Below are 12,305 nucleotides of genomic sequence, written 5' to 3'. Positions count from 1 at the left end.
ATATTAGAAATCACTTGTGAAGAGGAATAGACAGCTTATTGCTGCTGAAATAGTACCAACTGAATCAGTTTCCTCAGTGCATCCTTGAGCTCCTTATTCCTCATGCTGTAGATGAGGGGGTTCACTGCTGGAGGCACCACCACGTACAGAACAGCCACCACCAGATCCAGAGATGGGGAAGAGAGGGAGGGGGGCTTCAGGTGGGCAAACATGACAGTGCTGACAAATAGGGAGACCACGGCCAGGTGAGGGAGGCACATGGAAAATGCTTTGTGCCGGCCCTGCTCAGAGGGGATCCTCAGCACAGCAGTGAAGATCTGCACATAGGACAGCACAATGAAAATGAAACACCCTGAAGCTAAACAGATACTAACCACAATAAGCCCAGCTTCCCTGAGGTAGACGTCTGAGCAGGAGAGCTTGAGGATCTGGGGAATTTCACAGAAGAACTGGTCCACTGTGTTGCCTTGGCAGAGTGGTATTGAAAATGTGTTAGCAGTGTGCAGTACAGCATAGAGAAAAACACTGCCCCAGGCAGCTGCTGCCATTTTGACACAAGCTCTGCTGTCCATGAGGGTCCTGTAGTGCAGGGGTCTGCGGATGGCAACAAAGCGATCGTAGGCCATGACAGTGAGGAGAGAATACTCTGCTGAGATAAAGAAGACAAAGAAAAAGACCTGAGCAGCACATCCTGTGTAGGAAATGGCCCTGGTGTTCCACAGGGAATTGGCCATGGATTTGGGGACAGCGGTGGAGATGGAGCCAAGGTCAAGGAGGGAGAGGTTGAGGAGGAAGAAGTACATGGGGGTGTGGAGGCGGTGGTCACAGGCTACAGCTGTGATGATGAGGCCGTTGCCCAGGAGGGCAGCCAGGTAGATGCCCAGGAAGAGCGAGAAGTGCAAGAGCTGCAGCTCCCGTATGTCTGCAAATGCCAGGAGGAGGAACTCGTTGAAGGAGCTGCTGTTGGACATTTTCTCCCTCTGGGCAGAGGGGACGGTCCAAGGAGGAAAAATAGTGACAAGTCAGGAGAGACTTTTCTGATCAAAACGCTTTCCCTTTCTCACAGACACCCCTGCCAACACACACGTGCGCGCACACACACACACACAGACATTGCTTTTCTCTTTCTTGGCAAGACCTTGGTTCAGCTCCCTTTCTGGAGCTCCAGTTTGGGCTGCCTCAGTGTGCCATGAGGAGCAGGGTCCTCTGCCCATGGCCTCCAGAGGGGTCAGTCCTGCTATAATGTAGAAGGGCGGTTCAACCTCCTGACAGCCAATTCTAAGGCATTTTGACCACAAAAACAACAGCTTCACTTTTGGAGGGCTTGTTTGTTTGTTTGTCTTCTCTGCCAGGTGGGAATATGTACTCTTTCCCCTGCTCTCAGTGTGAAGACTGGTGAATCCTGAGAGGCAAAAAGTCTTCCTGTGCCCTAGGACAGAGCCAACACACTGGTCTCCACATCAGTCCCATTCCCAGCTGCCTTGGGTGTGTACTTCTCTCAGCTAGGGGACCATCTCAAGGGCCCATGGCCTGTGCTGACAGTGGTGTCCACTAGAAAAGCACAGAACTCCAAACCCACCTCCCTTTCTCAGCTCAGAGACTCCAAGTGATGGAGAGGGTGTGGCATAGCTCATGGCTGTGATGCTCAGAAGAAGGACTCTGTGACATGGCTCTGGTACGGAGGGAGAACTCAGCACCCAGTTTCTGGACAAAGACACACAGTGCTTATTTCAGCTGCCCACATACAGCCACCCCCAGCAGCATTGACATTTCCTTAGCACCTCTGTGGCTTCTGCATGGGACATTCAGCTATCACACATGTCCTACAGAAGAGCTGTGCCCTTCTCGAGGGCAGCACACAGCCTGGCAGCACACCACAGGGAGGGTCAAGTGTCTTAAAGGTGGATCTCCTGAAAGGACAATCAGCTCATTGTCCAGCCCCACAGACTGTTCTCTTTGAGCCCCAAAGGCAAGAAGGGATCCTCGTCCTCTCCCTCCATTGGAGACAACTCTGCAGCAGGAACCACAGGGTCTGTGTCAGACTCTGTAGCTGCAAATTTCCTCCCCAGGAAGCCCAACAACAAGAACAAGAGCAGCCCAGCCTGGGAGAGAAGCAAGGACCACCACCTTGATGCTTCTGCCTAGGCTGGCAAAGACAGAAAGAGAGAGGCACACTGAGGAAGGCCTTCCCCTAACCCAGCTGTGCGCACCACCTCCCAGATGGAGACATCACAGGGCGGTTGTTCCCAGCCCCTTTGTCATGTTTTAGGAAATGGACATGTGGCAGGAGAGCTGCTCCTCTCTTCTGGGGCTCCGGCTGCCAAAAAGGCAATTTGTGTCCTGGATCCCAAGGCCTTGAGGGCAGAGGGCTCTGCTGGGCAGCAGAGGAAAGGTGAAGGGCTTGCTGAGGGGAAAGCATCTGCACTGCAGGGGCTGGCAGAGAATTTCCTGCATCCCAACCTCGCATGAGGTTTCTGGAGGCAGTTTGCTCTCTCTCTCTGACCATCTCTCTGCTGCTTGGAGATGTCCTTGCTGGCAGCTCTTCCTCACACAGACCCCTTTCCACCCACTGTGACCTCAGCTCAGGCCTACAGAATCCTCCAAGCAGCAGAAACTGCCCAGGGGCCTCTCTCTGTTTGCAGGGGCTAAACAGCAGATCAGAGAATCTCCTATGAGACTGGCAAGGTGATGTTGGTGCTGTCTGTAGGCTGAGGGGTGGTGAAGGCACTTGCTGAGGTTCCTTGCAAACCTATCCATCCTTCAGTGTGGTGCTTAAGAAGCTTAGCCCCTTGTTTAACCTGACTGCTGCATTTCCATTCCCACCATGCAGTGACAAGTCCTCCTGAAAACTCCACTCTCAAAATGTCCTCATGGTGAGCTGGAGCTGTGGGCAGCCCTGACCCATGCAGCACCTTCTCAAAGGGAGAATGAACCTGCCCTGCTGGGGATAGGGGGGGGTCCACCCCTCTCACCCAGAGCTTCTCCCTGCAGCGCTGTGGGGTTCTCCCCAGGCAGGCTGAGTGCTGACCCTCACAGGCAGCAGAGTCATGCTCCAGGCACACAGCACCCTGGGACACAGGGACACCACTCTGAGTTACAGCCCTGGGCAGATCTGGGTGCACAGCCTGGCTTCACACCCCTGCAGCCATTCCTGGGAAAAGGGAGCAGCATGCCCTGTCCCTCTGACAGTGTGGCAGGGAACCCCTCCTCTGAAGCACCTCCTCCTTCTCTGCACAGGAGAAGCCAGAAGAGCGATCCTTAGAAATCCTATCAGTCAAGACATGGGCTGAGTTCAGAAGATCCCTCAGTAGTATCACCCTGCAGCCAGAGACTTACCGTGCAAAGGGCTGTGAAGATTCCTCCCACAGTGAGCTCTCCTCTGTCCTCCCACTCCACACTGCCTTCCACTTCTCTCTGTTGTTTCTTATCTCCTGTCAGCAGCAGCAGGCAGTGCCCACAGCCCTGCTGCTCTTGGCAGAGGAGCTGCTCCTGCACACAGCTGTCTCTGGGCAGTGCTGCCAGGTTGCCATGAGCTCCCTCTTTCTGTGAAGACTGGCCCCACTCAGGAGCAGAGGCCCAGCCAAAGACGTGACCTTCCCTGCCCCCCTGGGCTCCCTCGAGCCTTTCCTGGGGCTCCGAGGCTGAGAGCTCCTGAGGGGCAGCAGGGTCCCTTCTGGGAAATGCTCTTGGAACTGTGCTAACCACCTACAGTCCCTCTCTGGATTGTGGAGAGAGACTGATTTCAGCAGTGTGCTTTATCCTGTCAGAGGACGGAGGTGGACAGGAGTGGAAATGTTCCCCTCTATCAAGCCCTATTCCTGTCCCATTACCAGCAGGAGACCTAGACAGTGACAGGGAGGGCTTCCTTTCCCCTGCATAGGGCACCGATTCAGAGGAGGAAATGCAGGTGTTTAATCTCAGCTGAGAAGGCCTTGGGCAGGAGGGGGATCCAGCTCCCTCCCAGGCATGCCACAAACCCATAGGAGGTGGGATTCCTCTTGCCTCAGTTCAGGCGTGCACAGAAGAGGTGCCTGCATGCAAGCCCCTTGTCTGAGCTCCCACGATAAGCAATAGAGATGGAGCGGGGAGTCAGCAGCTCGCACTCAAACCCCTGGTGACGGCTGAGGTTCCAGCCTGTGCTCTCAAACCCTGACACTTCTCCTCTTCCTGAACCTTCTCACCCAATGATATGAACAGTGAACATGCTAACGATGTCCGCAGTGTGGCTCAGTCCCCAGGGACCTTTTCAGCAGCAGCTTGTCCTCTGACATCCTCTTCACCTCTGTCACAGGCCCCAAAGTGCTTTGGAGTCATCTGCAGCAGCAAAGCCCTCTTCTACTAGGGCTGCATGGTCCAGCTGGGTTTCTCTCTGGCTTTGGGGACTGCAGGGTTTGCTCTCTTCATCAGCACCTTGTTTCAACATCCCATTGCCATGCGCCACCCACTCCAGCATGTCTCTGCTATGAAGCAAAGCCTTTGCTTATGTGACATCCTGGGCACTCAGTAACAGGTTTCCCTGTCATAAGGCTGCACTTGGCCCGGGTGCCACAGCTGAGGTGCTGCAGCTCCAATGAGTACAAATGCTCTCAGGCTTGGGGAACAGGCAAGAGGAGCTGGAGCTCTGCCTGCTGTCACAGAATTGTGGCATTGTTGGAGTAGCTGCTGAGACATGGTGGGACAGCTTGCGTGATGACAGAGCTGCAACTGATGGCTACAAGTTCTTCAGGAGAGACCAGGAGGGAAGGTGAGGAGGGGGGATGTCCTTTGTGTGAAGAGGAAGCTCAGCTGTATGGAGCTCTTCCATGGCATGGGCAAAGGGAGGCAGCCCTGAAGGGCAGAGGAGCTCAGGGGTTTGGACAACAGAAACCTGCTGAAGATGTGCAAGGAGAAGTGGCAAGGTGTGCACAGGGCGCAGAAAAACTCCATGCCAAAATATTCACCTATGGTCCCTCTCTAAACAGAGGACAGAAACCCATTGCAGCATTGCAATTTGTCTCATCAGAGGATGGTTATCTGTGAGAGGTGGAAAAGTCCCTCTCTGGAAGGCCCTATTCCCATCTCTTAATGAGGCAGGACACCTAGATGGGGACAAGAAAGGAGCTCACTGACACATGGCTCAGATATTGGTTCAGATGAGTCAGTCTAGGCATCTTATGCCAGTTTAGAAGCCTCTGGGCTGCAGTGGGATTCAGCAAACTCCTGTGAACTCCACAAGCACGCCGCAGGTGGGATTCCCCTTGCCCAAGCTGAAGTGAGCACAACAGAGGTGTCTGCATGGGAACTCCTTGTCTAAGCTCCCACTGTAATCGCTGGAGATGGAGGGTGGGAGTCAGTTGCCCATAAACAAGCACCTGGTGACATTAGAAGAGACAGAGGTGGTCCAAGACATGTGCCAGTGTCTGCTTGCTCTGATGGAGCAACTAAGAGCAAGATCCTCCTTGAGCACTAGGTGGGGACCAGGTGGGGAATTTCCTTGGCCATCTCCAGTGACCCTAGATGCCTAATACTGCTAGAGCACCACTCTCTGTGGAGTTGAGACACGTGGGGATCCCTGCAGTGCAAAATCCTAATGTAATTCAGTGCAGACTCTTGATTTAATGACATAGAAATAGGCTGGCAGGGCCATGTCGGATGCCTGGGGTGTCCAGCACAACTGCATTTTTCTAGCAGATACAGCATGGGACCCACAGGAAAGCCATGGCTTTTTGGAGTGCTGCTGAGCAAGTGCCCCAGGGCATCTCTGATTTCCTACCTGTGCCCAAACAAATGAATCTTTCCTCTGCCTTTACGCACAGCCTGTACTGTCCACATCCAAGTGTGCTGTGCAAATGGGAGGCACAGCACACCAAAGTCTCCGCTCTAGTCTCAGGACTCTCAAACCCTTCTTGCTCTCCTCCCTCTGAACCTCTTCTCGCCCCTGGACAATATGAGCAGGGATTGTGCTAATGATGACCTCAGGGTGGATCACAGGCTGCCCAGGCCCAGGGACTTCTTCGGTGGCACCTTGTCCTGCCAGGAGATCAGTTCACCTCTGCCACAGGCCCCAAGGTGCTGCAGAGTCAGCTCAGCCAGCAAACCCCTCTCCTGGCATTCCTGCATGGCCCAGCTCCGTTTCTCCCTGGCCTTGGGCACTGCAGGGTTTTCCCTCTTAGTGGGAAGCTCCTTTCATACCTCAGCTCTCGGGCAATAAGGCAGCATGCAGGAAGTGAATTGGAGGGAGAGGCAGCAAAGCAGGAATTTAGAAGTATTGTCCAGCAGATCAGAGTTGGTGTTAGGGAAGCCAGAGCTCCCCTAGGACTGACACTTGCAGGGGACATCAAGGACATGGAGAAAAGCTGCTACTACTTCAGCTGCAGTAAAAGAATAACAAGGAAAATATTGGCTCACTGCTGGATTGGGCAGGGAATCTAGTAACAGCAGCTGCAGGTAGGTCTGAGGAACTAAGTGCCTTCTTGGCTTCAGTCTTCACCAACAAGGTCTCCCAGGCTGTTGTGCCTAGGGTCAAGACTCCTGAGGAGAAAACCAACCTGCAGTGCATAGGTCTTGAGTGTGGGATGGCTTGCCAGAACTCAGTCCATACAAGTCTCTGGGATTGGATGGCTGGCATCCATGGACATGGAGAGAGCTGGCTGCTATGACAGCAAGGCTGCTCTCTGTCATCTTTGAAAGGTTGTGGAGAGCAGGGGAGGTCCAAAGGAAAACAACAACAGCAACAACGAAAGGTGGAAGAGCGTTGAGTGAGGGATTACTTGGAAGAACTCAACCCATACTAGTCCACGGGACTGGATGGGCTGCATCCGAGGACATTTAGAGGGCTGGCTGCTATCACAACAGGGCCAGTCTCTACCATCTCTGAAAGGCTGCGGAGATCAGGGGAGGTCCCAATGACCAGAAAAAGGAGTATGTTGTGCCCATCTTCAAAAAAAGCCACAAGGACAACCTGGGGAGCTGCAGGCCACTCAGCCTCACTTTGGTGAGGAGTGTGTCATGGAGTCAGTCCTCTCACATCACATTTCTGGGCACATGAAGGAGAAGAAGGTGCCTGGGAGCAGTCAGCATGGATTTCCTGAAGGTAAATCATTCCTGAGCAACCTGATTGCCTTCTGTGATAAAAGACCTGTACTTGCAGAGGAGAGCAGAGTAGTGGATGTTATTTACCATGATTTTAGCAAGGTGTTTGACACTGTCTCACATTATCTTCTTGTATACAAGTAAGTGTGACAACACACTGCGTAGAGAACTGGGTGGGTAAAAAGCTGGTTGGATGATCACGCTCAGAGGGTTTTTGTGAATGGGTGGTGCTTTACCTGGAAGCCAGTGACAAGTGGAGTACGCAGGGGTCTATACCGGGATCTGTCCACGTTCATCAGTGACCTGGAAGACACAACTCTCAACACACTTCTTTCCACGCCGCCCGCCCCCCGCCAAAAAAAAAATCGGTGGTATTATACTATTATAGAAAAAAAAAAAAGGGAGGTTAGAAGAAAGGCATGAGCTGCAGTCAAGCTAATGCAGAGCCACCTCCTGGGAGATACAGAGACTTAGGAGGAGATGAAAACCACAGTCTGAATCCCACTGAGACCAGCTGGAGCTCTTGCTGTGGAGAGAGAGGTGTATGAGCAGCGTCTTCCAGCTCCTTCAGCAACCTCCTGACTGTTGAATTTGGAATGGAAGCTATGGGCACGCACAACGTCATCATCTGATGTCACTCAATCTAAAACAAATGTGGATGTTCAGACAGAATAGGAAGCATATTAAAACCAGGCCACCTCCTTACCATGAGTTCCACCTACCCCTCTGACTTGAGTCAATGAATCCCATGAGATTAAAGAAGTGAAAAGGTCCCTGTGTGCATCTTTCTTCAGGGGATGTGGTGCGAACAAACAGAGCTGACAGGCCCAGGGTTGCCAGAGCTGCCAACTTCTCCAGAGCATGTATTCCTGCAGGCTCCAGGGGAGACCTTTGCCTGTATGCTGGCTCTCCAGCCGTTTAGAGCCCTGGCCTGTACCGTGCTGCTGGCAATCACCATTTCTAGAACAATAATCAGAAAACAAGAAGTTTGAAAAGAAAGTTACCAAGGCCAACAGATGGGTTTTTTCTTTCTTTTCATCCTTCCCCCCACTTTTATTGTTATTGTTGTTGTTGTTGTTAATGCTCTCCGTACTCCAACAAGTAGTAAGCTGTTCTGTGATCAGGACAACTACCAAAGCCCATTTTCTTGCTGGCTCGTGCCACACCTCCCCTAAGCAATCCTGCCCATCCCCACCATGGCTGCTGGTCCCCACCATGCTGGCTGGGCAGGTGATGGTTCTCACATCACACATGGGCATTGGCCCCCAAATGCACGCAGGGCAAGGGGTCAGTTAGCTGATATGGGGGAGAATTACAACCTTCTCTCTCAGCACACACCTGTCGGGATCGCTTCCTCACCCAGACATTCATTTTCATGATGCCTAGAGTTCAAAAATATTCAGATCTCTACATTTGTCATGTTCAGCTGAAATTGGTCAACAGGTAGCAAGGAAGGTGGGAAGGGAGAAAAGAGCAGAACAGCATTTTTAGAAAAAACATTAACATGAGCATTGAAACACAGGAATTATATCTAAAGAACTGCAAAATGGATGGGTAAGGTTACAGCATTATCCTAAGTAAGATACTGATTTTGTTCAGTCATTGCCATGGTTTCACCTTTCCTTGTGTGCTGTCTTCTAACCCCGGTTGCAAATAAACTTTCTAGTGATCTCACTGTAGTGTTACAAAACACATTTGTGGACAGCATTTCTTTTAACAGTCCTGAAAGCCTGAAAGGCAAAGAGGGCTACACAATTCTATGCAGATCTTTTGTCTAAAAAGATAGACAGCACATTTCTTTGGTCTTGAGTCACTCAAGGAAAAGCATGGATTGAATCAACACACCCAAATCTTTTGTGGACCATTTTGGTCGAGGAAAAGGCTGAGTCCTTCAACTTGATCAGTAAGAACGACGTCCTGTATGGGAACTCTAGTACCGAGTTTCAGCTTCATGCTTACTTCTCCCATGGACTGATATACAAACTCCCCGACAAACTTTTCTTTACTCTCTCCTCTCCCAGCCCTCACTCTTACAACAGCCAAGGCTGTTTACAAGGACCCAGCAGTCTGAATCCAAAGGACACAGACATTTACCTGTTGCAGTTAAGAAATGTTTCCTTTCGTCCAGTAGGCAATGCCAGTAGGCATTGATGTGGCAATTCAGCCTCAGAACCCTGAAAGTGATTCCTCATCACTATACATTGCATTCTCCTTTAAAATATGATTTATACAACCCAGAAGACAAGAGATGTTGGTTAACTTCCCTGGATAGTCCCTATGCCTCACTTGCCCTAGTACGGCTTCCAAAGTAGAGCTGAAATACATTCCCTTGCATTTTGTGATTTAATGTCTTCATCCTACCACAGAACACAGGAGACTGCACAAGTCTCTGCAAAGCTCTCCTGAATATTGGCTCAATGTATTTCTCCAGTGGTGAAAACACCTATTCTCCCAAGGGGAAAAAAAAAAAAAAAAAAAAAAGATGATGATCAGGAATGCCTTCTGTAGTTCCTAGACATGTAAAGAAAATACAATATATGTATATATGTACGTACACATATATGTGTGAATATGTATGTGTGTGTGTATTTATTTTATATATGTATATATTTAATGACAGAGCACTTGTGTAGAACTCCCCACACAACTGCAGGAACTGTGGTTTCGTAGCTCTGTGCTGCGTGCGGTTCATTTCTACCAGCTGATAAGTGTTTCTAAATGCAACAGCCGCCTCTTTCTTTCAGTGTCCAAAAAAGTCCCAAAGAAGCCAACCAAATCCCTGCTTGCATGAACTCAGGAATGAGTCTACTCAGTGGAGTCCAGGCACCCTGCTGGACCCACAGCATCGGGAGCTCGGCACGAGCCCCCTGCCCAGCGCAGCCTGGAGGCAGCTCAGGCCTCCCTGGAGAGCCCCAGCCCAGCAGGGAACAGCCCTGCAAGGCCAGCGCATTTCTGGTGCCAAGGTCAATGCCAGGGTTCAGGGCAGGCGTTTGAGCCCCAGCCCCTGGTTTTGAGGCGTTTCAACCCCGAAGGTCTCACCTGTCGTCGTCGCGAAGGCTCCTGGGATTTGTCCTCTGTCTGCCCAGCCTGTGGGAGAGCAAGACGGAGCAGACACGAGAGGGTGAGCGATGGCGGGGCCCAACGAGGGATCTCCAACCCCGCGTGGTCAACGGGGCGCTGGAGGCTGCGGGGACGGAGCAGACGCACTTCCACGGGAAGCTCCGTCCTGCAGGAGCACCCGGCCTCCCAGGCCACCTCCCGACCTCGGCTTGGTGACCTTTTCCCACGGCTTCGGCTCCTACCTGGCCGGCTGCGCCATAATCCAGGGAGCCAGAGACTGGCGCGCGGGGCATCTGCGCCTGCCCTGCTGGGTGCGATGTCTCCTGGAAGAGGACAGGAACCAAGGTTGGGTTCCTCCACCATAGGGCTGCTCCTGTTCCCGGCGAGCTAGTGCCATCAAGTGGCAGCAAAGCTAATTACAGCCCTATCAGAGCCCACCATCACTCTCACATTGGCCATGGGAGCTGCTGGAGCTACAGATGATGTTTGATGGGCACCTCTGACAGGGAGGTGAGATCCCATCACCTGGTTCAACATGTATGTCTTGCTGGGAACTCACTGCAGTGGAGCTTTAACCTAATTTCAGACACCGTCATGGCAAATACGTACAGTCGAGCTCATCACCCTTGGTTTCTTCTGCAGCCAGCAGAAAAAGAGACGTTTTGAAGGTTCTGCTTCTGTCTGAAAAGACTTGGGCACCAGCCTTCCCTCCTTGGGACATCTCACAGCTTCACCATGCTGGAGGGGAAAGGACGCGAGACACCTACCTCTTCGCAGCACTGCGTGCCACATGCACTTGTCCTTCCTTTTGTCTTTCAAGCTGAGTTTGACTTCTTCTACCATGACACTAAGGTAGATTTCACTGAAGATCTGCTGCTTTTCTGCCCCTCTGAGATGGAAGTCCAGGATCTGGTGGAAAGGCAGGAATTGCTCTCAGGAGCTGCTCTTTCATAGCCAGCACAGCAGAAGAAACCAACCCTGTGACCATCCATCATGGTCAAGCTCATCCGCTTGATGGAGGAGCACAAGAAACCAACCCCATGACCATCCGCCATGGTCAAGCTCATCCACTTAATGGAGGAGCAGAAGAAACCAACTCCATGACTGTCCATCGTGGTCAAGCTCATCTTGGAAGAGTATGAATGAGATGGAAGAGTAGAAGAAACCTTGTCTTAGCATATGTCCCCAAAATTTGGATATTTCATGGAAACAAATAGCTTAGGCTCCAGGCGGCAACTCTTGCCCCAACCTTAGACACCGATATTGGGGTGGGATAAACTACATTTTGACAGAAACCAGTCTCCTTGGTTGTGGAGCAACCTGAGATGGTTCTTCCACCTGAGACAGATGCATTTTTAGTAACAGAAGTTGGAGAACCATCACATTCTACCAACCTAAAGGGATCATAGGAAGGAACTGGAGACACAGGCCATTTTCTAGAGGTCACAGCTCATGTTGAGGATGTTTATATAGGAGTTGAGGCTTGCTAACAGCGCAAGAACCGTCGCTCTGCCACGTGATTGGGCTTATTCCACCCGTAAAACGCTCGGCTCTACCACGTGAAGTACCACCGGCCTCAGCTCTTTCCCAAATCCCAGTTACCTTGGGGTGTACGGCTGCGGGTGCGGAGCCAGAAACAATGTAGGACCTCCCGCAGTTGAGACGCTTGGTCAACGGCGGTTTATCCACCCGGTAGGACATGGATGACTTCTCCCTCTCTTCGATTGCCTGCAGAAAGTCAAACATGGTCAGTGCCAAGAGGGAAAGATGAGCAAACACGGACGTACATGTAGATCCGGACTCGTCAGGCGCCGCCCAGCCTTGGAGGAGCGGTGACGCTTCCACAGTGCGGCATGTGCTTGCTGGGATCTCACCTGCTTTATGGAGCGGTCATCGGGGATCAAGTAGAGATGGAGGGTGACAGGTTCGTTCCTGGTGGCGTGGTAGATCAGCACAAGGGAGTGGAGAGGCAAATGGAGAAGCGAAGCCACCTTCCTCCAAAGCACCCCCAGAAAGGAGAAGCTGGGGTCTTCCAGCACCGTGTGGAACGGCTACACCTCCGCCGGCATCTCCAGGACCAGCTTCCCATCCATGAAGCGGCCAGGTCGCATCTTGGAAGCGTCGTCTTGGCCTACCGGGAGGAAACGAGGTCTGCTTTGGCTTCCAGAGGCTCC

The 12,305-nt window shown here is 51.9% G+C and overlaps 1 protein-coding gene across 2 annotated transcripts; it reads right to left on the bottom strand.

Annotated features, from left to right (window-relative positions):
- Positions 1-7,021: 7,021 nt before the first annotated feature.
- On the bottom strand, positions 7,022-12,251 carry LOC135325573 (NACHT, LRR and PYD domains-containing protein 1b allele 2-like). 2 transcript variants are annotated; one of them, XR_010386452.1, is made up of 7 exons: positions 12,006-12,251; positions 11,734-11,859; positions 10,899-11,040; positions 10,374-10,454; positions 10,111-10,158; positions 7,794-8,031; positions 7,022-7,714 (listed from the first exon to the last, which is right to left on the bottom strand). XR_010386452.1 is itself a non-coding variant. In XM_064503676.1 (6 exons), exons 2-6 carry the CDS (start codon positions 11,830-11,832, stop codon positions 7,862-7,864), a joined length of 540 nt encoding a protein of 179 aa, XP_064359746.1. In that variant the 5' UTR covers positions 11,833-11,859; positions 12,006-12,251; the 3' UTR covers positions 7,736-7,861. The 2 variants fall into 2 exon arrangements, 1 of the variants encoding a protein (XP_064359746.1); XM_064503676.1 differs by lacking the exon at positions 7,022-7,714 and having other exon boundaries at positions 7,736-8,031.
- Positions 12,252-12,305: the final 54 nt, after the last annotated feature.

Source organism: Dromaius novaehollandiae, unplaced genomic scaffold (genome assembly GCF_036370855.1).
Source record: "Dromaius novaehollandiae isolate bDroNov1 unplaced genomic scaffold, bDroNov1.hap1 HAP1_SCAFFOLD_31, whole genome shotgun sequence".
Lineage (NCBI taxonomy): Eukaryota > Metazoa > Chordata > Aves > Casuariiformes > Dromaiidae > Dromaius > Dromaius novaehollandiae.
Note: the sequence above shows the minus strand (reverse complement) of the source record. Positions and strands in the feature narration are given on the sequence as shown.